Here is a 26,087-nt window from a genome sequence, read left to right on the forward strand (position 1 = left end):
TTCATTAAAAAATTTGGACATTTTCCATGATGAAAAAATCATCTTTGTCTTAGTAATCTGTTGTAGCTTAAGTATCTCAGTATTTAATAGACTAGAACATCAGAGAAGTATAAAATACTATGAGTGTTAATGAAAGAAAGACCTTTTTATAAGTTTGTTAAATATATCTCATTAATGTATTTTTTCCTCCACCTTTTAGAGCTTGAGTCTGTTGACGAAGGATTGCTACAGTTTTGTGCCAATAAACTGAAATTACTCCATCTTTATGAGTCTGTCTGTCAGTTAAATTCCCTTGATTTTCATTCAGACACACCATTCTCGGATAATGTGAGTAATTCCAGTCCTCATTATACAAAATAATCTCGATTATTTTTAATTTTTTCATTGATAGTAAAGACGTAGAAAATTGAGAATTTTTATGAAGGGTAAAGGTGTGTTTTCTTTATAAGACCTCCTGCTGGCTCTCTGTGCCGTAGTGCTAACTTTGTATTATTTATGCCAAGATATTACAGTTTATTGTTAATCCATTTTCACTATCTTAGAAGCATTTGGTTTCTCTCAACTCATTTTTTCAGGTTGTTTCTGACAACATAACTGGACAAGATTTGCCAATTAAAATATATTCAGTTTACTGAAGTAGCAAAACTTTAATTTCTTTTAAAGAAAAAAAAAGATTTTGCTAAACAGAAGAGACTGGGTTTTCAGTGGTTTTGTGAACAAACTCATACAGCTTGTTCTCTTGTCTACTACATAATACTTAAATAGAAATTCTGTCTTACATCAAAGTGTTTAATATTATAGTAAGATTATAGTAAATGTTCTATGTTCTCATTCTGTAAAACATTAAAAAAATGGCAGTACCTTGTAATCTTCATTATGGTGCAGTATTGGTAATTTCTGGGGCATGTATGCAAAATTCTTACTTTTCATACAGAGAAATAGTTTCCTTAATAGAGAGTAGAGAGAAAGGTTGTCCTCTCTTTCTCTCAGATTACCGTGTGACTGTGGACAGCCTGCTTGCCTTTAGGGTTCATGTCTTCCACATATCTAAAGGAAAATTATTATTTAAGTGATTTTAGTGATTTGTCAAGTCACTGATAATATTTATAAAAAATTATCTGGTGTATCTGAAACTTAATTGAAGTTTAAAGTGGAAACCTTTTATTTTATACATACGTGAATAAAAATTTTTAAACAGAAAAATTGGGAAGATTTTCTCTCTATATTGGAAACTACTTAAAAATTCTAACAATTTTTTTATCCTTGTGATTATAGATGGATTTCATAAAGCATTTTAACAGCCTTCATAATATTCTGTGATTGCTATTATAAACAACAAAGCCATTTTTCAGGATCTTTTTGTTTTTCTTTCTACTTCAGCAATAGTATAAAATCATTTCAAACAATAAGAAGGTTCAAGTTGACTAAATTATGTCTGCAGGATTGCCTAGATATTTCATAGATTCTTCAATGCCTAATTTTTTCATAAGATCCAAACTTTCCTACCTCACCAAAGAAAGTTAAGTATATGTCATTAGTAATCCCCTACAGAATTCACTTGATAGCCCCAATACAGTATGTAAAGATAAAAATTACAAAATTTAAAGTTATCAGTTGGCTGATTGCTCTTTATTATTATTTGAAGCACTTTTTAAGAATTAAAATTGTATTTTGCTGTGAACTCGTTTAGATCCTTCAAAAAATGTATAGTCCACTTCTAGGCTGAATGGCTAATCTTGTGCGTGTAAAACTAAAATTCAAGTCTGGAAACATTTTTGTTCCTATGGGACGTAGTTCATATAAGCTCGCTCATATATAATAAATTCAGTACAGCTTTGAACTACTGGTGTGTGTTCATAGCGTTCTGTAATTTACTACTTGTTTTTAAAAACAGCATGTGGCGGGGAGAAAGTTTTGCTTGCTATGGTGAATTTAGGGTTTTTTAAGCATATGCTTGTGTGTGTGTGTGTGTGTTTATCCCTAATTTAGAAAAATAATAGTAGTATCAGGAGATGTTTTTGCACGTATGGTCTGTAAAGATAGTTTGAAAGGTGGGCAGGATATGTCTCTAACTTTTTTTTAATTTAATTTAATTTTATTATGTTATATTAGTCACCATACAATACATCATTAGTTTTTGATGTAGTGTTCCATGATTCATTGTTTTCGTATAACACCCAGTGCTCCATGCAGTACGTAACTTTTCAACCTCTGTATCCCTGAGAGCCACATAGAGGATGTATGTGTAGATACAGTGAGGCTTGGTTTCAGTATTTTTTATTGTGTTTATGCTGCTTAATAAATAAACATTCAAATAGGCCTTTAGTTTACTTAGAATCACAAGAGTTGCAGTTGATACTCTGGCGATTTTTTTCTGATTCTAAATCAATGCAACTTTAGTAAAATTCAAACATTTTAGATGAGTATAGAGTATTCCCAAGAAATTGTATAAAAATCGTACTTGTAATATGTAGTGTTTCAAGATTAGTTCGTTACTTCCAATTCATGAATTTGTGATTAAAGTTTTAAGCAGAGTACATTAGAGCTATCACAGTAATTAACAAGTCATCATTTGCTTATAGTCTTGCATTTCACTTCAAATAACGGGGTTGACCCTGATGGCAGAGTCATAGGAAGAAATACGGTGTATTCACAACCTTTTTTTTTTTTTTTTTCCTATTTTTTTAAGGACTTGGCTGTGTTACTGAGGCTTGATGAAAAAGAACTGCTTAAGCTCCAGGCATTACTAGAGAAGTACAAAGAGGAAAAAACCAGGACTGCTACAGTCCGATTTTCTGATGATAAGGATGGTGTGTTACCTGTAAAAACATTCCTGGAATATTTAGAATATGAGAAGGATGTGATCAACATAAAGAAGATAAGTGAAGAGGAGTATGTGGCTTTAGGTAGGTGGAATGATAAAACTGCTCTTTGAATCCTGCCTCTTCTGGCGGAAAGCCTGGCAGGAGTTTACAGCATCTCAAAGGTTCAGTTTGTTTTAAAATTAAGAATTTAATGTGTATATTTCAGTGAACAAAAACTACTCTGGATACGTAGGCACTATGTCATACAAGTTTTATTGGTTAATACGTGTACTAAAGAGACAGTGTTAGGTGATGATTTGCCCTCTGCTTTAAAATCAAGCAAACTGGGGCACCTGGGTGGCTCAGTCGTTAAGCGTCTGCCTTCGGCTCAGGTCATGATCCCGGGGTCCTGGGATCGAGCCCCGCATCGGGCTCCCTGCTCAGCGGGAAGCCTGCTTCTCCCCCTCCCACTCCCCCTGCTTGTGTTCTCTCTCTCGCTGTCTCTCTCTCTGTCAAATAAATAAATTAAAAAAAAAAAAGTTTAAAATCAAGCAAACTGAAACATTAATTTCTTTTTTCTCATGCTGGTTTGCCTCTCTGGGGATCTGGATTGCAATTCAGGAAGAATATTAGTCCAAATGGTAAGTAGCCATTGGTTAATGCATTTTGCTTTTGTTTTACTAGGTAGTTTCTTTTTCTGGAAGTGTTTGCATGGAGAAAGCTCTACGGAGGATATGTGTCACACTCTGGAGTCAGCTGGACTTAGCCCTCAGCTGTTGTTGGTAAGCTTTCTTGTTGCACACTTTTCTTCCCTTCTCATGTCATCCAGAAGTGTCAGTCCTTTTTTTTTTAACCATTGTCCGAAGCATATCATAGAACATACATGAAAATCTTCCAAAAGTGATCGAAGAAATTTATAATCACCATATTTAATTGAGTAGTATTATTTTATTTTTCTAATTCCCTATAAATTGTAGCGGGCATATTCCATGGTCAGCCTAAAATAAATTTAGAATCTGACATGTATGCATGCATCAGTGAAATTGATCATATTAGAAGTAAAAAAGATCTTATTTAGAGAACAAAATCAACTTCCCTTAGAGCAATACAGAATTGTTATCAGACATTCCCAAACTTTGAATATAGGTTAGGGTTTAGTCTCTCTGCTATAACAAATGTAAAACAAAAGAATCATTCACTAGAAAACAACACCACCACTGAATGTTTGCCCTTCTGCACAGGACAAGGGAGGTGACCCTGCCGTCCTCCCTGGTCTTTACCAACCACTCACATGCACACATACACACACTTTCGCATCCCCAGTAACACCCTACATTTTGGCCAGGATCTGGGAAAGCTCCTCTATGAGCTTGTTGACTGTGTTCGTGTATTGTTTTAATTGAACATTTACATCCTTTAAAAACAGATTCCATTCTTTGTTCCTTTGCAGTATGTATGTCAGGAAGTAAGGCAGTTAAAGATATGCATAGGTTTTACATGGATGTTCATAAGTGGCTTTATTCATAGTAGGCCAAAACTGCAGGCTATGCGAATGTCCTTCGGTGGGTGAATGCTTAAACAAACTGTGGTACATCTTTCCCATGGACTACTCCCCAGTAGTAAGACTTAACCATTGATTCCCACAATAACTTGAATGAACTGCAAGGAAAATATGCTGGGTGGAAAATGCCCATTTGAAAAGACATGTACTTGCATGATTCCATTTTTGTAACAGTCATGAAATAGCACCATTACAGAGATTGAGAAGAGATTAGTGGTGGTCACGGGTGAGGGGTGAGTGACTGGAGGGTGGGTGTGGCTGTAAAGGGTTGACACAAGGGAGTCGTGCTGATGCATAGTTGAGTGCTTGATCATGGTGATGTTTTTGAAAAGCTACACATTTGATAGAATTGCGTGCACACACATATGGGTGCATGCATTATTGGTGAAATTTGAATAAGCTGTATGGATTTTACCAATGTTAATTTCTTGGTTTTGATATTGTATAAGATGTCAACATTAGGGGAGGCTGTGGGAAGGGTGCATGGGACTTTGTTGTGCATTTTTTTTTGTGCCCCTAGTAAATCTATAACTATTATAAAATAAAAAGTTAAAAAGAGAGGAGGTATTTATTTTTCAAATTTGAGATGCTTAAATAAGATGAGTACAAGATACTTCTTATTTTTACATTATGTTTAATCAGTATCAATAAAATGTCTGCATTAAATCTGGGGTTCAAGAAACATTGGGAAAAATGAACCTCAAATCTTTCCTCAAGCCATATATAAAAATTAACTCAAAGTGGAACATAAATATAAGAGCTAAAACTACAGAACTTACAGAAGAAAACACAGGAGAAAGCTTGATTCAGGGAAAGATTTTATAGGGCACAGAAAGCATGAACATAAAAGAAAAATATTGATCAATTACACTTCATCAAAATTCAAAACTTCTGTGTTTTAGAACTGTTAAGAAACTGAGAGGCAAACCTCTCTTTCAAAACTTACATTTGATAAATGAATCCACATTAAGAAAGAATTTATATGACTCAGTAATAAGACAAACAATATAATAAGGAAAGCGAAAGATTTGAACCATCACATTACCAAAAAATATACTTACAAATGGCAAATGTCACCTGAAAGGTGGTCAGCATCATTCACTGTTAGGGAAATGCGAAATAAAACCACAGTAGACTCTTTCTCAAGAGGATGACTGAAATTAAGACTCCTGATGCACCAAGTGTTGATGAAGATGTGGGACAATCAGAACTCCCAACACAGCTAATGGAAATGCCAACTAATACAACAACTTTGGAAAATAGTTTAAAAGTTTATTATGATGTTGAACAGAGATGTACAATAAAATCCAGCAATCTCATTCCTAGGTGTTTTTCTAGGAGGAATGAAAACATATGTTCACATAGATTTGGAATAAAATGTTAACAGCTTTAATCATAATAGCCCAAAATGCAAACAACCCAAATATCCATCAACTGATAAGTGGTTAAGTTATGGTATATCCGTACAGTGGAATGAACTGATACACAAAATAATTGTGTAATAAATAAATGAATGAATCTCAGAAGCATTACACTAAGTGAAAAGATCCAGAAATAAGACTACCTCCTGTATGATTTTAATTACATGAAATACTAGAATAAGCAAAAATACAGTGACAGAGCAGATGGGAGTTTGCTAGAAGATGACGGTGGGGGTTGGAGATTGACTACAGGAAGCACAAGGGAACTTTGGGGGATGATGTTTATGGTGTTGGCCACCCAACTTAAAATTAGTGAACTTTATTGTAAATATGTATATGTTATAATGTAATAAAGTGATATATAGGAAATTTCACGATTTTAAATCCATAATGCTGGGATCTGTAAGTATATTTATTGTGCTATAGAATTTATAAAATGGATTATAATTTTAAATTCTTTTTAAAAATCATCTAACTCTGAAAGACTATTTCACGCATTCCAAATGATTGGTCGCTTCTCCAGATGAATATTTTATGGTTAGGTTTTTGAAGTATTCTATCAGTAGCTGAATGCTTTTAAAAGCAGTCGTGTAAGTTTTTAAAATCCTGCCGTGGAGTACAGAGAAATAAGGCATTTTCACTGAAAGCATGTAAATAGTAGTTACGAATGGGAAGGGGAGGGGAACTTCTTCAAAAAAAAAAAAAAAAACCCCAGAAAAACAAAAACAAAGTCCTGGAATTAAAGTAAGACAGTGAATGTACACTACGACAAGCTTTTTAAAAAGCCTGCTTGGTCACTGTGGTCACATTGATCAGAGGAAATAGCAGCCAGCACATTCAGGCCATGAGTAAGCCGCCTGGCCTTGGGAAGATCAAGTGCAGGGGTTTTGTGTACCCATGTAGTAAGTGTGCATCTTGCTTACAGCTTGCTCATTCCCAAAGCAGTTAGTGCCAGTGCCAAAATATTAACCAATGACATTTTTCTAAGTTACTAAATTTCAAATAGTTTTTTTTTTAAAGAGAATGTCTGTCTTTTTTTTTTTATTAACATATAGTGTATTGTTTCAGGGGAACAGGTCTGTGATTCATCAGTCTTAGACAATTCACAGTGCTCAGATAGTACAGTGTATTACATTAAAAGAGTGATAGACTTTTAGAAGTTAGGCATATAAAAGTCATGAATAAAAGGTGTTAGGTCGGGCGCCCGGGTGGCTCAGTTGGTTAAGCGACTGCCTTCGGCTCAGGTCATGATCCTGGAGTCCCGGGATCGAGTCCCGCATCGGGCTCCCTGCTCGGCAGGGAGTCTGCTTCTCCCTCTGACCCTCCTCCCTCTCATGCTCTCTGTATCTCATTCTCTCTATCTCAAATAAATAAATAAAATCTTTAAAAAAAAAAAAAAGGTGTTAGGTCTTTCAGTAAAATATATTATTAGTGTTTACAAGGACATTTGAAATGCTAACTCTTCCTATTATTTTTCCTGAACTATTTTAAATGGTAGTTTTATTGGAATTATGTTCGTGAAGAAATTTGCTACTTATAATCTAGGTTGTGTGTGTGTATTCTTTTTAGGTTGTGTGTATTGTTAAATTTGGAAATACTTCTAGATGTACTATACCCACCGATTTTTCTATAAAACTTAACATTTGATTTAGTCAGTATCATATACTATATTAGCGTAATTCACAGACAACAGCCTGATAGTTTTTTAAATGTTTAAATGTTTAAAACTATAATTTAATTTTAAAACTATAACTACCCTCACTGGAATTTTACCAAGTTTTAATTCTGTATACTAAAACAGACCTAGTTTTCAGGAAAGACTAGAAAATAAGGCTCATTCAAAAAACTGATAAAATAAGTTTAAGTAGAGACAGGGCTAACAGATGGCTTCTTCATGTTCTATCTGCCAGCATTTCTGCTGAGGGAAGGATTAAAACATCTGGGATGTTAATATTACAGGGGGAGGATACTTAGCAAAAAGTAAAGTTCATTAGACATTAGAAGCATCTACCAAGAACCAGTGGGATTTTCTACGTCATTCTTAGGTACATTCTTAGGTTTTTACCAAGTCTTAGATACTGCTTGACGTAGAAAAGAGGAATTAACTAAATTTCCTCTCAAGTTTTCTCTTAATAAAAATCTAATACTCAGATATCATCTGGTAATATGTCAATATGTGACATTTATATGTGAAATAACATACATTTATAATATGAATATCCACATTATGAATAATATAATGTGACATTCTTTGCTATGATGTATTGAAAGGATATTTTGTATTTACGAGTTATAGAGATCGTTACCTTCTGTATACTCTCTTTTTCTGTAATGTGTGTCTATGTGTATGTTTTTATGTGGTCTCTTATCTCTGTATTCTCCTCTTTGATTATTTTTCTCCTTTTACCTTAATTTTTCCTGAAGCTTAAAAAAATCTGTTGTTTATAAGTGATTCTAAAATTGTGTCATTGTGTTCTGATAGCTCCCACAGCAGCCTCTGTTTCATACCAACTTTTTTTTGTTTGTTTGTTAAAGATTTTATTTATTTATTTGAGAGAGAGAATGAGATAGAGCATGAGAGGGGGGAGGGTCAGAGGGAGAAGCAGACCCCCCGCTGAGCAGGGAGCCCGATGCGGGACCCGATCCCGGGACTCCAGGATCGTGACCGGAGCCGAAGGCAGTCGCTTAACCAACTGAGCCACCCAGGCGCCCTCATACCAACTTTTTACATGCGAACTAAAGCATGACTGATTGACTTTTTAAAGTTAATAAACAAGAGGAGCGCCCACTAAGTTATAAGCAAAGATTACATTGGTGCATGAGAGTTAGAAACAGAGTTGACCTAGAGAGAGATGGAAGGAGAGTTAAATAGAACAGGGTTTTTTGTTTTAGAATTTGCTCAGTAAAAGTGGTGGTAGATAGGGGGAGTGGTTAGTTGGAGAGAAAAATAGAAGAGTTTATAGTATGAAGAGGGAGTCAGGTCATGGCATTTAATTTGTCTCACCTTTTGGGTTGTCCATCTTTTTGAGCCTTTTGAAACTTTGTTGCTGGTGAAGAGATGAATCAAGCTTTGAAAGACACTAAACCCATAGGTGCCTTAGAAACCTGCTGTGCTCTTAAAATACCCCTGCTCGTATATTTTGGCCTAAAATTAATCAGAGTGACCCCAGAAGATAAGTTCTCCCTTCCCGCCTCATTTCCTTTTGATTTGCTTTGTGTGCCCACAACTCGGAGACAGGGTCATTTCCAGTTGATTTTGGAGTGACTTTGTTGCTTGTACAGGCAGCTCGTTTTTTTTAGCCTGCCTGGTGGTTATAAGTAGCCGTGTTGTGTGAGGTGATGAGGTCTAGAAGAGAGGGAATAACCTTGATAAATGGATAAAGTCAGTCAGAAGGTTGTGGACCACACGGGATGTTGTGTGCAGGTGGAATGCATGTGATGTAATATGACCCCAGTTCTCTAAAGCAGTGACCACCTCTCCCGCATGCCCGCTCCCTAATGCTCTCTGTATATACTTAGAAAGCTGCCAGTGGCTTGGGCATAGTCAGCTCTCTGCAACCATTAGCCTTTATTGTTGTTAGCATTGTCTTTGTCTTACGAATATGCAGGCAAATATGAGAGCATATTTTTGGCTGTAAAAAAAAAAAAAAAAAAAAAGGTTTCTTGGCACCTGGGTGGCTCAGTCGTTGAGCGTCTGCCCTCGGCTCAGGTCATGATCCCAGAGTCCTGGGATCAAGCCCTGCATCGGGCTCCCTGCTCAGCCGGAAGCCTGCTTCTCCCTCTGCCTCTCCCTCTCCATCTGCTTGTGTTCCCTTTCTCGCTGTGTCTCTCTCTGTCAAATAAATAAAATCTTTAAAGAAAAAAATAGGTTTCTGGATAAGATGAGGTAGAAAGGAGGCTGACATAGGGAGAGAGCTAAGAGGTTTGAACAGAAAAGGGAGAAATAGACTCCTTTTGAAAGTGTGTGTTTATTTTTTATTTGTGCAGATTATGTGTACATGTACATGTCTATACACACGTACAGTTTTTTAAAGAGAAAAAAACTTGTGTTAGAATCAGGCAGATCTTGGTTCAGACTTCAGTCCTGACTCATTAGCTATATTGTGCCGGGTAAGTTCCTTTTCCTTTTCATCATTTGTAAAATCTGGGAGACCATTCCTGCCGCGAGGTTGTTGGGATTGGACGGGGTGATGCCTGGCGAGTACTAACATCTCCTGCTCCTTCGGTCATTCTCCCAAGTTCATTTCCTTCACACACGACTTCAACTTCCTACTCTTCTTTTTTTTGAAAAGTATTTGTACTAAGATATTTAAAGATTTTATTTATTTATTTGAGAGAGAGAGAATGAGAGAGAGAAAGCACATGAGAGGGGGGAGGGTCAGAGGGAGAAGCAGACTCCCTGCCGAGCAGGGAGCCCGACGCGGGACTCGATCCCGGGACTCCAGGATCATGACCTGAGCCGAAGGCAGTCGCTTAACCAACTGAGCCACCCAGGCGCCCCCGTACTAAGATATTTAAACTGGTAATCAACCTTTTATTCTCAAGCTTTTTTTGTTTTTGTTTTTGTTTTTTTACACGAAGGTCCTGCAGAACTAAAGCAGCCAGGCCTTTCACAATCACTAGCAGTTACAGGTGCGGTGCCATGCTATTGAACTTCTCATTATCCCAGAATTATCTATGTGCAAAATTTTGTACATCTTAAAATATTTCAGTTTTAAGTAGATAGGCTGGTTCATGGGCATCTTAAAAGTCACTTACATTGATTTAGGTGTTTTTGCTTAAAAAGTCTGTTTCTCCTGTCTTATTAGTGATTTAAAAACTAGAATCTGATAGTTTTACTTATCTATTCACCACTTCCAAGTCCACAGTACCTTGTGGCCAGTGTGGGGTAAGGTCCACAGCTCCAGACCCTCCCTTTCCTCCCATCAGCTGCGTGGCTTCCCACCAAGCTACTCAACAATCTGTGCTAACTTGACAATCTATGCTTTCTGTTAATATGCCCCCTAATCAAGGTTCAACCTGGAAGGCAATGCTTAACCCAAAGAAGAGATGGAAACGGTGGAAGTTCCGTATCTAACAGATGGTAAAGAATCTCTTAAGTAGACAGGGTACCTTGTTCTGCCTCTCCTGTTATGTGATGTAATGAGCAGCCCCTTATTTCTCACCCTGAAGGACTGAATCCCTCATATACACATGTGTGCTTCCTTGAAAACTGCAGCATTTTGTTTGCTTTTTTTATTACTGAAAATTATTTAAATTTGATTTCAGTCTCTGCTCCTGAGTGTTTGGCTGTCTAAGGAGAAAGATATTTTGGATAAACCACAGTCTGTGTGCTGTCTTCATACGATGCTGTCCCTTCTGAGCAAGATGAAAGGTAAAAGGCTGGTGGCTGTTGCAGTTCCATGGCCCTTGAGATGTGGACCACTGCTCTTGGAAATGACCTGAGCTGAAAGCAGGCACTTAACTGACTGAGCCACCCAGGCGCCCCATGGGTTAATCTTCTAACTCAGAAATTTACAAATACATACTGGGGAATTTAGTTTCAACATTATGTTTAATGTTAAAGGTTGAACCGAGAGAACCGACGAGCTCAGTTTCTGACTTTCTCTTTCTGCCCGCAGTGGCCATCGATGAAACCTGGGACTCCCAGCCTGTGTCTCCCTGGTGGCAGCAGATGCGCATGGCTTGTGTTCAGTCTGAGAACAACGGAGCTGCTCTGTTGTCTGCACACGTTGGGCATTCCGTTGCCGCACAGATCTCGAACATCATGACCGAGAAAAAAGTAAGTGGGCGGGGGTGCACCTGTCCTTGGATAGGCTGGATCTCTAGCTGTCCAGCCTGCTTGTCCTCGTCTGGGGCTGCAGTGTCTCTGGTGTTATGGAACATGTAGAGTTTGAAGTGTGTGCCCAGCAGGTTCTCATCTGTCTTTGTGGGAGTGAGGGGTGCTGCCCTTAACTGGTTTATTCAGATGACATGCATACTTGAACTTGGCCGTCACCTCGTACTTTCCACCTCGAGGGGAAAAGTACTGCAGTTGGAGGGCAGAGACCTGGCTCTCTGCCTGCAGCTGGGGATTTGTGGTAAGTCCCTTAAACATGAGTCTCCTACTTCAGGTTCTTCGTCTAAAGGAGGTCAGGGTTAGACTGCATTATTTCTGAGGTTTGTTGTAGCTCTTGAGTTCTACAATTGTATTTATAACCCTCTCCCCTTTATAAACAAAAGTTGTTTTGGGCATAGAGTGTTGAAGGACTTGAATAAAAGTTTCCTATTGACCTTTTGCTTTATGATTTTTCCTCATGGTCTTATAAAGACTCAAATTTATTTTTTATTTTTTTTTTTAAATTCTTACGTTAATCCCCATACATTACATCATTAGTTTTATCAAATTTATTTTTTAAAAAAACAAACATCTCTTGTATCTCATGGTAGATCAAATTTTTTCTAGGGGGACATGGATTTAATTGGATGAGTCACTTAAATAGGCCTGTAGAGATTCACTTAACATTGTCAGTCTCAGTAGTTCATATGCTAAACTGAGTATTACTGGCTTAAGATGTTTATGAAAATGGAGAGCGAAGGAATTTGAGACACATTTTGTATGTTGGCGAGTGCCTTCTGAAGAGTGAGCACTACCTTGGTACTGACAGAAAAGACCGTGGCCCTTGTCAGAGATGGTCCTGCAGACTCGTTAGTACGCATCGCATGAATCAGGGGCCTTGCCGCAGGTCCTTCTGTAAATGTCCAGGCTCTGTCACTGTTGCCCCCGAGTCCAGTCTTCTCCTGTCACTCATGTTCCATCCGGCCAAGCAGTAATATTGTGAACCGGCGTCTGTGTGTTGCTTCGTGACGTCACCTGACGGTCCCTCAGCTCTCGAGTCAAAAGCTCATTCAAGTGACTGTTGATCCACAGCCTTAGGCAGAGAATCACCAGTGCCTTTCCTGTTAGTTTCCCCAGACAGTTTTGGGTGCTGATTCTGAGGCCCTCACTGATTCCTGGGAGGCCCTTTCTCTGGACACTGAATACTGGAAGCTTCTACTGAAACAGCTGGAGGACTGCCTCATACTTCAGACTTTACTTCACAGCAAAGCAAACTCGTCAACCTCCAAAGTGTCGTTGCTGCAGGCTGAGCCACTCCCGAGGCTTTCTGTCAAAAAGTTATTGGAAGGAGGAAAAGGTAAGCTGCAGTTATTTGAGCATTGCACATATAGATCTACATGTTTATGGTGTGGGCGTTTCTGGTGGTTCTTATAGAAATGATCGAAAGGATGGGGAAAGAGAAATACATTTAGATTTTAAAAACTAAAAATAACCCAACGCGTATTTCTTCTCAGTTAATCTTCTCAAAGTCTGCTTCTGTCAGTTCCCTGCTCAGGAATCTGCACTACTTCCCCCTGCCTTAAGAGAATTAGCCGTGGTTCTCAGAGAGTGCTCAGAGGACCTCAAGAGCCCTCCCTTTTCCGACTTCATGTCTGTGGGAGGCTGGCTTTGCCTCCCTTACTTCAGCCAGCACAGCAGATCCCAGTAGATGGAATGCAGAAGCTGACTGGAGAATCCAGATATAAGCTAGACAGTTGAAGAGATCTGCAAAGGTTGTAGTGTTACTCGTCTCACGAAATGTCTTTTCTGGCTTTGGGAAATATATTTTCATAAAATGTTATTAACATGTAATAGGTTTATTATTTGTATTTAAAAATGAATTAATAAGAATATTTTAAAGTTTTCTCAATTTTAACTTCTGAGATCATGAATATGAATAAATATAATCCACAAGCTAAAGTTCTTTGAGATCGTCAGTAATTTTTAAGAGTTTAAGGAGATTCTGAGACTTAAGAAATTCAAGAACTTCTGGAACAAATAGAAACTGGTTCTCTAAGAACTTTTGGCTTTGAATCTAACCGATTTTTCCATTTCTTGCTTGTTGCTTGATTGTGGTTCAAATGAAGCATCTGTGTGATTCCCACCTCTAGGTCTGAGCCTGGCCCCTTCCCTTTCCCCGCCTGTCCCATTCTGGATTCTAAATTGTACTTACTCCTTTTTCGAGGCCCAGCTCAGATACTACGTCCTCTAAGAAACTACCCATGGTCCACTAGCTGCAAATTTTTTCTTCTTCCTCCTAACTTCCACGGAACTTTATACCTCTTCTGTGATTTATCACTTTCTGCTGTCCTGGAACCATTGGGTTCTTGTGCTTATATCCTGCAGGACCATAAGCATCGTAAATTTTTAGTTGTCTTGGTGTACTTTCTTTTTACCAGCAGCTCTGTCAGGCATTTGATACTGGACTGTCTGTATTCCTGGATTTCTAAATACCCATGTATTTATAGATTTTTATTTAGTTAACGTGTCTTCCTATTCTTTATAAGACTGTAAGCTTCAGCCCGAGAGGCAGGCTTTAGGTTTGGCACACACGTAGTAGCCTCCGGAGCTGCTCTCAAGGAGCATAGGCTGTAGATGCCGTCTTGGCGCTTGCCTTCTGCCTTGTCCCAGTTTGCCAGTGTAGCCCGGAAAGAGCTTATACACTTGTTTGGAGCTCTGGTTTTTGTGACTGCCACGCAGGGGACATCTCCAGATCCCCTGGCTCTGGTGGCCAGTGGAGCTTATGCGTGTGGTCCCATACTTTTAAAAGCTGATGTCTGACAAGTTACCTTGGTGGTGCATTTGGCTCAGCGTCTGACCCTTGGTTTCGGCTCAGGTCGTGAGATTGAGCCCTACCCTGGGCTCTGTGCTCAGCATGGAGTCTGCTTGAGATTCTCTCTCCCTTTGCCCTTCTCACTTGTGTTGTATGCGCTCTCTTTCTCATATAAATAAATAAATCTTAAAATAGAAGAAAGCTGATACCTGAGGTTCTGGCTTTCAGTCAGCCTGAATGTAGGTGTGTGAAGATCCTCTCTTACAGGACACTGGCTGGTCTTGGCACTTCCTCAGCCACTGGGAGCTTTTAAAAATCTACTGGGCTGCTTGGATAAACGACAGGTTTCATCTCCTACACAAGGCCACTCCTTGAAGACTGAAAGAGTCAAGCAAAAGGAAGAAATAGAGAAATATGTTCCAAGTCCAAGAACAAGATAAAACTTCGGGGGGGGGACCCCTTAATCAAATGGATATAAGTCATTTTTCTGATAAAAAGCCCAAAATTATAGTCCGAAAAATGCTCACCAAACTGGGGAGAAGAATGGATGAACATAGTGATAACTTCAAGGAGATGGAAAATAAGTAGACATCACAGAGCTTGAAGAATACAGTAACTGAACTCAGTATATGCTAGAGGGTTTCAGCCGCAGACTAGGTGAAGCAAAAGAAAGGACCAGTGAACCCAAAGGCAGGGCAGTAGAACTCACCCAATCAGACAGTTGCAGATATAAGTTGTTAGTTCTAAGCTCATGGTAACCACAAAGCAAAAACCTGTTGTAAATACACAAAAGATAAAGGACTATAATAAGCATACCACCAAAGAAAGTTAGCAAAACAAAGAGGAAGAGAGCAAGAGAAGAATAAAGGAACAGAGGAATGATTAAAGCAGCCAGAGAATAACATAGCAATGAGCAACACCTACTAGTAATTACTTTAATTATAACTGTGCTAAATTCTCTAATCAAAAGACAGAAGGTGGCTGAATGGGTGAAAAAAATCAAGACCCATATATATGCTGCCTAGAGACTCCCTTTAGATCGATGGACACACAGAGACTGAAAGAGAAGGGATGGGAAAAGATACTCCATGCAAATGGAAACTTTTTTTTTTAAGTTTAAATAAATTATGTTTTTTAAAAAAAAGACGTGAAGAATTTTAAATTATAAACTCTACACTCCTTGCTGCCCCCTGCTGATAGGGTAGGACCATCACTGTGATACTAACCTAAGCAATATAAGCAAGGGCTTGATTCTGGAATGGAAATTACCAAATGATTTGGAAGTCAAACATAAGAAATTGGAATAGCCAGCACACTGCTGCCGTTTATTATCCCTGATAATGGTGATTTTACTGTGAAGCATTCTTTTTTGTGGAAAGGTTTATATTTGAATCAAAATAGGAAGAAAGAAAAGGTGTTGATAAATTATAGAAGAATGTATAATTTGTTTTAGGTAATAAACAGGACTCTTTGTCTTGAGTGTTTTTCAGTTTGCATTTAGAATTTTTTGGCCTGTGTCGATGATTGAAACATGGCATAGCATCATGTTTCTTAGATGTGGCTAAATTTTGCCCATAAATATTCCATGTAGGCAAGTTAGTTGACTATTAAAAGTAATATGTTGCCCTAAGAAGCCTAGATAGGTATCATACTAATCAGTCTGTTTCACTTATATGTAAATGAAAATGCTTTAGGGGCGCTGGCTGGTTCAGTCTGTTAAGTGTCTGCCTTCGGCTCAGGTTATGATCCCAGGGTCCTGGGATCGAGCCCCGCATCGGGCTCCCTGCTCCACGGGAAGCCTGCTTCTCCCTCTCCCACTCCCCCTGCTTGGGTTCCCTCTCTCGCTGTGTCTGTCTCCGTCAAATAAATAAATAAAATCTTAAATAAATGAAGGAATGAATGAATGAATGAAAGTGTTTTAAAGATGTATTCACCCCTTCATCTGTGTCTGATAAAGTATATTTTGAATTTGTGGACATGGAAGCTGTGTGGTGTACAAATAGGTACATGCATTTATATATATCTAACATGGGAGTATAGAGCTGTCTGTCCTTAGATACCAGATATCCCACTTGCCCTTGCTGTTTTTGGTGAACACTGTAAATTTTCATTATCTCCACACTGTAGGTGGCATTGCAGACAGTGTAGCCAAGTGGATATTTAAACAGGACTTCAGCCCTGAAGTATTAAAACTGGCTAATAAGGAAAGAGATGCAGAAAACCCAGATGAACCCAAAGAAGGTATTAACAGAGATTTACTTGAAGTGTCAGAGGTGGACATGAACCTAGGAGCTATACCAGGTAATCCATAAATACGGAGAAATATACAGTCCAGAGTGGAGGGGATGTGGCTGCATCTTTGTTAGGGAAAGAATAATAAATCTGTCACTCTCCTGTGGCTTTCAGACTTGCTGCATTTAGCCTATAAGCAGTTTCCGTGTAGCCTTGAGCTAGACGTGCTGCACGCACATTGCTGTTGGGAGTATGTTGTGCAGTGGAATAAAGATCCAGAGGTAAGATTCTCGCTCCTTCTTTCCTGTTAATTCTGTTGTTGTGCTCATGTTGTATATATGTGGGACTGTTTAATTCAGTAACTTACTGTAAACACTGGACTTTTCCCCTTTGGGATGCCTCTGTACGAGGAGCTGTGCTAGGCCTTTTTCATGCATTCTCTCTCAGTCCTCAGAGAGAACCTGTGAGGTGTGGACATTGTCACTACCCCACTCTGGAGAAGAGAAAACTAGGCTCAGAGAAGTTCAGTTCCATGCCCCAGGGCACACTGCTAAGTCAGGGTCTAGGCCAGGATTTAAGCCTAGGTTTCTTTGTCTTTAAAGCCAGTGTGTTTTGCCCCATCCTAGTTAGGTTGTGATAAGTATATTTTTTATTTCCTTTTGAATTCCTACATGAGACGGCACCCACTTAACAGAAACTTTTTAATATCGTAGTTATCAGGATAAAAGCCAGGGTGAAGATCCTGATGTTAACCTAGTGTCTGCTTGTTTAGATATCCCTGTGTTTGTTCATCACTTCTCTTAGGTTTGTCTCAGAAAAATCAAGAAAGCCATGCTGTGTACAAGGCTGACTCTAGTCCAGGGTTAGCTAACTATGCCTTTTCAGCTGTCTGCTGGGGCATCATTTTCTGCCACTTTCTCTCCCAGGACAGTCATAGTCTGGAAGCAGAATAGGAAGAAGGCCCCAAGCTGGGGGGCAGGAGACCTGAATTTGGGTCCTAGCTGAATTTCTGACAAGTGTCTGGGTTTGGGCCAGTCACTGAGTCTCAGAAACTGTTTGTTCCTTCCTCTACCCTTTTTTTTTTTTTTTTTTTTTTAATGAAGGTGCCAATCCTTCAGGATTGATGCCAGGATTAAGTAAGATGTAAAAACATAGGATGGATATTCCTCTTTGCCAGTAAGTCCTTCACTTAGGTCTCCCTAGTCGGTGCTCTGGTAAATTATCCCTCTCAAAGCAAACTACTTTATTGTCCTTATGTCAGGTTGCACTTTTGAAGAAAAAAATCTCACTGATGAACCAATTCACACTAATACATTAATTGATGATACTCTGCCTCCCCCCAAAAACTGTTGTCTTTAATATGTAATCACTTACATATTAAAGGAAAAGATTTTTTTTTAAAGTGCTTTAAACAAACGAATGGGCTTTGATCAATTAAAATCTTGACCAAAAAGTGATTTTAGCCCAGGGGACCCTCCTGATGGCCCTCGAGTCACCCTCTTCAGTGGCCTGCATGATAATTGTGTTTGGGCTCTCTACTTAAATGAAAATTTTTCCTACATGAAAAAAGAATGTTAGGACCATAATAAGGACATAATAGTTTCTAAAATCTGAATAGATTAATTCCAGATTCAGGTCTAACACAGTGATATGTAAGAAGAAAACTGTTTTACATCATTCATTATAAACTGAAGGCAGGGCACCTGGGTGGCTCAGTTGGTTAAGCGACTGCCTTCGGCTCAGGTCATGATCCTGGAGTCCCGGGATCGAGTCCCACATCGGGCTCCGTGCTCGGCGGGGAGTCTGCTTCTCCCTCTGACCCTCCCCCCTCTCATGTGCTTTCTCTCATTCTCTCTCTCTCAAATAAATAAATAAAATCTTAAAAAAAATAAAAAATAAAAAAAATAAACTGAAGGCAGCTTGCAGACACAGAGCTGAGGTCAAGCCCCATTGCCTCTGCTCACCAGCTGTATGACCTCTGGGAACATTTCTGAACCCTTTGTTCTTGATTTTTCTACTAAAAGTAAATGAGGACTGTAGCTATCTTGAAGGGTTGTAGCAGTTTCTAGAGAAAATGCGTGCATAGTGCCTGCCATTTTGACTGGTGTTATCATTGTCTATTTAAATTGTTAATATTTCAAATAAGTGGCCATATTTCTTTTTTTTTTTTCTTGTTTAGTAATTCTCTTTGCCCCATCCGACCCCTACTCCAGTTCCACCATTTTACACACAGCTTCCTTAGGATCAAAACAATTGAAATTATCTGTGGGAAATCGCTAACACTGATATGTGTTATCAAAGGTGGTATGTTTAGTGTTTGTAGCTGTAAAATTATTTAGCAAAGATCTGGATGATTTCATCGGTTTTACATGCTATATATGAGTGTGTATATGTAAGCAACTACCTCGATTAGAAGGAGTTGAATTTCAGACATGTTCCCCTTCACTGCTTTAGTTTATCTCCTTGGCACATATCACTGACCTACTGTATAATTTACTTACCATATTTATTCAGCTCCCTTGCTAGAATGTAACCTCAGTGAGGGCAAGGATTTGGGTCTCTTTGTTCATTACAGTATCTCTGGCGCCTCAGACAGCCTGGTGCATAGTAATTGCTCAATAAATGTTGAATAATGAATGATATTTGCTACAAAGTAAACCCACATCTGTGTGAAATTCAAGTATTTATTAGAGAAAACACTGCTGTCCTGTCACAAGCTACAGTGACTTTTGATTCCAGATGTCAGCATATATGACCTGGGGTTTTTCTAGGTATCAATCATCATATAGATAATGTGAATTTAGGAGAGACCGTTGACACTGTGCTATGAAAAATTTTCTTTTGCCTAATACTTCCATGTTCTTATCACCACATTCATGGGTAGCTTTATGTAGAAATTTATGTAAGAAGTCACCATTGTGTTTGAAACATCTGTTAAATGATACCTCTTTTTCTCTCTCTCTCTCTCTCTCTCTCTTTTCCTTCCTGTATGTAAGGAAGCACGTTTTTTCGTTAGGTCAATAGAACACTTGAAGCACATTCTTAATGCACATGTTCAGAATGGTAAGTAAATAAGTGTTAAAAATATAACTGGTTGGCGCCTGGGTGGCTCAGTCGTTAAGCGTCTGCCTTCAGCTCAGGTCATGATCCCAGGGTCCTGGGATCGAGCCCCACATCGGGCTCCCTGCTTGGCAGGAAGCCTCCTTCTCCCTCTCCCACTCCCCTTGCTTGTGTTCCTGCTCTCACTATCTCTCTCTGTCAAATAAACAAATAAAATCTTTAAAAAAATAAAAATATAACTGGTGGATTCAAAAGAGGCAGGAATCTTTAAGTTCATATTCTGTTAAGTTTTTATCTGATGGTCCTACCTCCTAACACGTAACTGTGTATGTGTATGTGGATCGTGACGTGCAAAGTACTGGTCTTTTAACTGCTTGGAAAAATGCTCTTTAGAAGGGGATGTGAGGGGAGAAGTAAGGAGAATATTCGACATAAACCACTGATTTCCTTTTAAGGTCACAGGTAGATAAGGAAAGAGGGCTAGGCTTGTCAGGACTGAAGTTGCTGATGAAAAAGTTAGGTAGCCACGAGCCTAAGAATATACGGTACAAGCAGTCTTGTGCTGCTTTTAATTCGTGTGAATGTTCTCCATTGGCCGCCGTAACGGGGCCGCTGGTGCGTCCTAGACAGTGTGGTGGAAAATTTGTCAACAGGCTGCGGCTTCCATTAAATAGATAGATGGGTTTCCCTGGAGGAATTAATGGGGGGGCTCGGCACGAGGCTACTTAGTTATTTTACTAAGTGGTGACACTAGACGTTGAGCCACATAGCGGGAGGTAGCAGCCTGCTGTGCGTGTGATGAAGTTTAGGGAAGTACTTCCTCTTCAGCCGTACCCTTCTCGCAGGTGGTATGACATCAAATTAGAGAAATTCTAAAATGTCTCATTTTATGTGAAGAAAACTTGAAAAGTTTATTCATCTCTTAGAATCTTACCTTCTTCCTGGGAGGAAAAGAGAAGATTGAAAGTGACTCATTTGGAAAATAGGGTCTCTAGAGAATTCTGTCGGGCTAGTATTTAAGAACTTACCTGTTTGTACAGTGAGTCAGCCTCCTGGCTTCTCCACAGCCCGAGGCCCTCACCCCTAGATGCAGAAGCAGCCACCTGCAGAGTAAGACATTTCCGCATGGGAAATGTCATGTTGAAGCTGTCTAATTGACAACAGTTTCAGAAATTTTGATGCCATGGTTTATTGAATATGGAAGTATATAGCCCAGATTTCTTGTGTGGTGGTTTTTGTATTTTGTTTTTTATTACTTCCTTATATGTCACTTTATTTGGTGGTTACATATGAAAAAAAATCAGTTTTGGACACGGGGCTGTTTCTCTTGTTTGGCTGTTTTGAATAAAGCTATTCTCAACACTCTTACACATATCGTTGTATTCCTTTACGCAGTAGAATTGCTGGGTTATATGGTAGACACATAGTTAGCGTTAGTAGATATGGCCAGTTTTCCAAGTGGTTTTATCACTTTCTGATGCCCCCAGCAATCTATGAACTTTCCAGTTGTTTCCTTATCTTCCCCGACACTTGGTGCTGTCATTAAAAAAAAATTTAGCCTTTGTGTTGGTTGTGTAATGATATTTCTTTGTGATTTTAATTTGTATTTCTCTCATAACTAATGATATGGATCTTTTCTTAGGCTTTTTAGCCATTTGGATATCCTCTTACACAGCTCAGTTCTGATTATCATTGAAGATAAAGGTTTTTATTAATTTTACAAATATTACATAAGATGTAAGAAACGATATCTAAATAAATAGCCCATATAGCTTTATAAGCTTAGGAAAGACAGTAATTTGTTAAGTATGATAAAAGAAAAAACAGATAAGCCTTCTACTTACTACTTATACTTGCTATCTAGGCATCGCTCTGATGATGTGGAATACATTCTTGGTGAAAAGGTTTTCTGCTGCTACATACTTGATGGATAAGGTAAGGTAATTTTAAATTTCATATACTTGTTTTCTTTCCTTGATTGATTGATATTAGAAAATTATTTACAGTGGGCCTTGTGAGACTATTTTTTATTTGATATTACATTTTACTAATGCTCAGTTAAATGTAATGCCCAGTGCTGGCATTTTGATGACCTGAAGAAGAACCTCCCAGATCCTCGAGAGTACTTTCCTCTAAAAGCCTTTTAAGCAAAGAGAGTGAGACTTGTGCTTGATTGAGAGAAGGATTTGCACCTTATTTTTAATTAAAGTGTACAAATGTACAGTTAACTCATCAATCTTTGGGTGTAGGACCAAGGTATTTTCTTTGAATGGGGTCAGCTGCCATCCTTCTTTGGTTTTCCTACAGAAAACTCACCGCTGATGCCTTGCGTGTGATTTCTAGATCCTGTTTCTTTATAAAGTGGTGATGCAGTCTGAGTACAAAATCTTTAGATTTTAAAATTTATGCCCTCATCTTTGTAGTTGCTTCCTCTGCATCTCCTCCAGTAGAGCTAGGAGTCAGCTACTCCGTACAGCTTTTTAAAGCACTCAACCTGGTGTTCGTATAACAACTCCTTTTTTTTTCCCTCACTCACATTTTATCAATTAAGTGACATCATTCCATTATTACATATGACAAGCAGCCTAAGTAGCGTTAGGAACAGACATCGCACGTGGGCACAGGACTAGCCGCCGCCCCCCAGCTGGGCACCCTGGGGGGGCCCTGGTCAGTGTGTTCCCAGGCCCGGCAAGATGTAAGCAGCATCAGGTAAGCAGATGTGAGGGTAGTTACCACCATAATGACGGCATGTTCTTTCAAATGTACATGGACAGACATTCCTAAACCATGAGCACTACATTCAGACCCACTTTGGGCCACCGCTCCCCTGAAAATGCTTTCTTTGCTGTTACTGGTAACACGTTTTTCTAGTTAAACCTGGTTTTTCCCCGTGTGCTCACCTTCCTGGCCCGCTTCGGTGTTTTTTTTCCCCCAACTCGCTCCTTTCGGCCTTGCTGCTGGCCTTGCGTTCTCCTTCCCCTCCGGCTGCCGTCTTCCGGGAGAAGAGTAGTGCGTGCGAAGCTTTTCAGGTGGTGTCACTGTGGTTTGATACCGTTCTCACATCGACGGCCACGCTTGAGCCTCACAACGTGGATTTGAATTTAAACAGTCCTGAACGAGGACGCAGAGAGTTTTGATGATTCATTCGATAAATATTTATTATAAGTATCTCTTATGTGCCAAGGACTGTGCTAATTAGGTGCTGTGGTTGCGGAGTTGCAAGTCCCAGCCCCTGCCCTCCAGGGACTCACAGTCTAAAAGGTAAATAGGGTGCTTTGGGGACTGAGAAGAGGAAGTAAATAACGAGACAAAGGGACGGCTTTTGAGCTGAATTGTGGAGGATGCCTGGGTCAATGGGAAGCCGTGGGTGAGAAGGAAACGCATTCCAGCAGAATCCATGTTTGGCTCAGAGCTGCGAGGAGCTTCGTGTGCTGGAAGCACAGGCCGGAGGAAGGAGCGGGAAGCAGAGCATGGAGTATTTCCCGTGCGGACTGTGGATTTGGGGTTTTCTAACACTCTGTGTAAACTGCCCAGCATAGGGTCTGGCCCCTAGTGTGAGGGCTCAGTAAGTGGTAACTATGATTTTATCTTAAAGACACTGGGGCAGTTGTAAGCAGAGGAATGATACGTTCAGATTTGCATTTTAAAAGATGATTCTGGCAGCGGTGAAACATGTTGGGATTGGGATGGACCGAGTGTGGTTGTTTGAAGGCCATTGCAGTGATCTCAGGGAGAGGCAGCGAGGCAAAGAGTCCTTGGTGCTGGAGTCCCGTCTGCCCTGATCGATCTCCTGCCTCCTGGGAATTCTTATCAAGCCATGTTCCCGAAGAGCAGAACTTCATCTCCTGCTTATTACCATGTTGTATAAAGTATGCAGTAGAACTCACCAAGCACTTATGAATCGAGAAAATCATCCTGTTTTCTGAGCTAGGAATATGACTTCTGTCCGCACCAGATTGTTTTTCCTTTTTTCTGACCATTTAACATTATTGTGTATCTTTATCAACAAGCAAAACTCTTAGCTGCTCTTTATTCATAGCCTTGAGTTTGGTTCTGGACTTTAAGGCAACAGTTATTTGTACAAAGTGAGGAACAGATTTTTAGAGTTGTTTTTTTTTTTTAATTTAATTCAAAAATATTATTTTTGAAAAGGATTATTTTGTGAGCCCAGTGATATATTTTTCATAATATATTTTTAAGTTCCACCACAAAGTTAATTGCACTATGTAATAAATGAGTAGAACCAACATTTATTTATAGCTGAGTTTATTTTTTTTAATTTGCTTACTTTTTTACTTCCTATAGTACCATAGTAATGCCTTTTTATTTAAATTGTTAAATAACTATAGTATTTTGCGTCCCGTTCTTAGGTTGGAAAATCACCAAAGGACAGGCTATGCCGAAGGGTAAGTGAATCTCCCTTAATTAGATGCGGAGCTGTCCGTCCTGCACCTTACGTAGCACCTTACTCACTGCAGGGCTGGACTTTGCCTTTTACCATTTTGACGACCTATCAGGAGATGAGAAACATGGAAGGACAATACGATGTTAAGGAAACTGGTCATGAACTGTGGCCAATTTTAATTTACCTTTCCAGATTGTCAGATAGCTTCCAACTAGAAATTTGTAACTGCAGCACCCAGTGTCCCATGGAAGCAGATTCATGAGGGAATTTTAACTACTTTATGTAATAACCATTGTACAAATGGTCTTCAATAAGATTCCAGCCCACGGATACTGGGCTTCTGTTTGAGGCCGGTGATTAAGCAAAAGTTAGCACTTTTGCTCCGAACTTTGAAATACTCTTATTACAGACACCTTAGGAAATTCTGGGACACGTGAATCCAGCCATGCCAGGCCCATAGTCCTGACAACCCCACTGTGGGGGATTTCTGATGCTGTGCTCTTGAGAGTGGTTGGGACAGTGCGCGCGCGCACACACACACACACACACACGCACACACAGTGAATGACACAGGATGAAGTACTTAGGATGTGAGGGATTTCCTGGTTGTTGGTTTAAAGAAGGTGGTGAATGCAGGGGCACCTTGGAGTCCATGGGAATGCCCTGTTGCCCACAGCATGAGGGTGGTCTTTAGCTCACAGGCTTGGGGATTCTGGTTTTGTTTAGAAGGTTCAGTTCCATCCCTGAAGGGCGCTCTGCAGCCAGACCGGGCTGTTTCCTGACGACTTCTCAGATCGGGCTGCCATGTGGCATCTGACCACGTACCGTGGTTAGCGTGCCTTAGCGAGCTCGCCCGAGACCAGCAGCGCCATGATCCGTGGCGACTGATGACGCCACATCTTTACGATACATGAACACCACCAGCTTTTATGAAGCCCATGGCGGTACCATCTTTTTTAAAGCCTAATTTTAAAATCCATTGAATCTCAAGAAAGAAATTAAAATGTGCCAATGCCTTGACTTTCAAATTCTTGCCCGTCTGTCCAGCGTAGTGTCCGTTGCTCAGGTGTGCTGTGTTCTGTTTTTGATTTTTCTGGTGGTACCTGTAACAGTTTTGCTGCAGGTGCTAATCGTGTTCCTTTTTACGAACAGGATGTGGGGATGAGTGACACAGCAATGACCTCTTTCCTTGGCTCCTGCTTGGATCTTCTTCAGACTTTGATGGAGGTAGAAGAGGTCTATTTTCATTCTGAACCTTCTCTAAGATATTAAGCATTTTTAAAATCATTGGACTTAAGAAAGGACTCTAGAAAGAGGTTTTTTTCATCTATTCGTTTCTGAGTTTTGACTTAAGCCCCCCAAATAGTGGTTTCTTATGAAGAATTAGATTTGATTTTTTGTTGTCACTTGGGGGTCTGGGGAGAAAAGGGGTTTGCACTTTCCTCCTCGTAAGCGCATTGAGATACTTATTTGCAAGCTCGTATTTCTCCAATTCTGAATTCTCCAAACGTGTAGGCCGACGTCAGCCGGGATGAAATGCAAGCGCCTGTCCTGGGTACGGAGGACGCGTGGCTCACGGTCGAAGGACCGACCTCCATAGTGGAGCTGGCCCTGGAGCAGAAGCACGTCCACTACCCGCTGGTGGAGCACCATTCCGTCCTCTGCTCCGTCCTCTATGCCGTTATGAGGTTTTCTCTGAAGGCCGTGAAGCCACTCTCACTCTTCGATAGTAAGGTGAAGATCTCGGAGGCCTTGAGAGCCGTCTCGGAGACGAGGGCTGAGCAGGCGTGGGCGGGACGATAGGCAGGATTGTCTTCTGTTATCCAGGTTGCTCAGTGCTTCTGGGATGTGTATGGGGTCACTCGCTGGGGGCTCTCTGCTCGCTGCCTGTAATTCTGGCTTCCCGTAACTCTTCTGGTTCCAGAGTCTTGCCCTGTCAGCTGTCTGCCGTTCTCGTTCTGCATATTCTCGGAT

General features: G+C 39.8%; 1 protein-coding gene across 1 annotated transcript in view; it reads left to right on the plus strand.

Moving 5' to 3' along the window:
* Positions 1-26,087, plus strand: part of RAB3GAP2 (RAB3 GTPase activating non-catalytic protein subunit 2) — a 99,226-nt gene that overhangs the window by 65,688 nt on the left and 7,451 nt on the right. The window contains exons 19-31 of the mRNA XM_044915896.1: positions 200-327; positions 2,690-2,906; positions 3,489-3,586; positions 11,055-11,160; positions 11,408-11,568; positions 12,733-12,961; positions 16,544-16,717; positions 16,823-16,929; positions 19,645-19,711; positions 21,573-21,643; positions 24,079-24,114; positions 25,266-25,340; positions 25,629-25,847. Coding sequence (XP_044771831.1) covers positions 200-327; positions 2,690-2,906; positions 3,489-3,586; positions 11,055-11,160; positions 11,408-11,568; positions 12,733-12,961; positions 16,544-16,717; positions 16,823-16,929; positions 19,645-19,711; positions 21,573-21,643; positions 24,079-24,114; positions 25,266-25,340; positions 25,629-25,847 — 1,688 coding nt within the window. The remainder of the gene's footprint in view (positions 1-199; positions 328-2,689; positions 2,907-3,488; positions 3,587-11,054; positions 11,161-11,407; positions 11,569-12,732; positions 12,962-16,543; positions 16,718-16,822; positions 16,930-19,644; positions 19,712-21,572; positions 21,644-24,078; positions 24,115-25,265; positions 25,341-25,628; positions 25,848-26,087) is intronic.

The sequence above is a fragment of the Neomonachus schauinslandi genome, chromosome 6 (assembly GCF_002201575.2).
Source record: "Neomonachus schauinslandi chromosome 6, ASM220157v2, whole genome shotgun sequence".
Taxonomy (NCBI): Eukaryota; Metazoa; Chordata; class Mammalia; order Carnivora; family Phocidae; genus Neomonachus; species Neomonachus schauinslandi.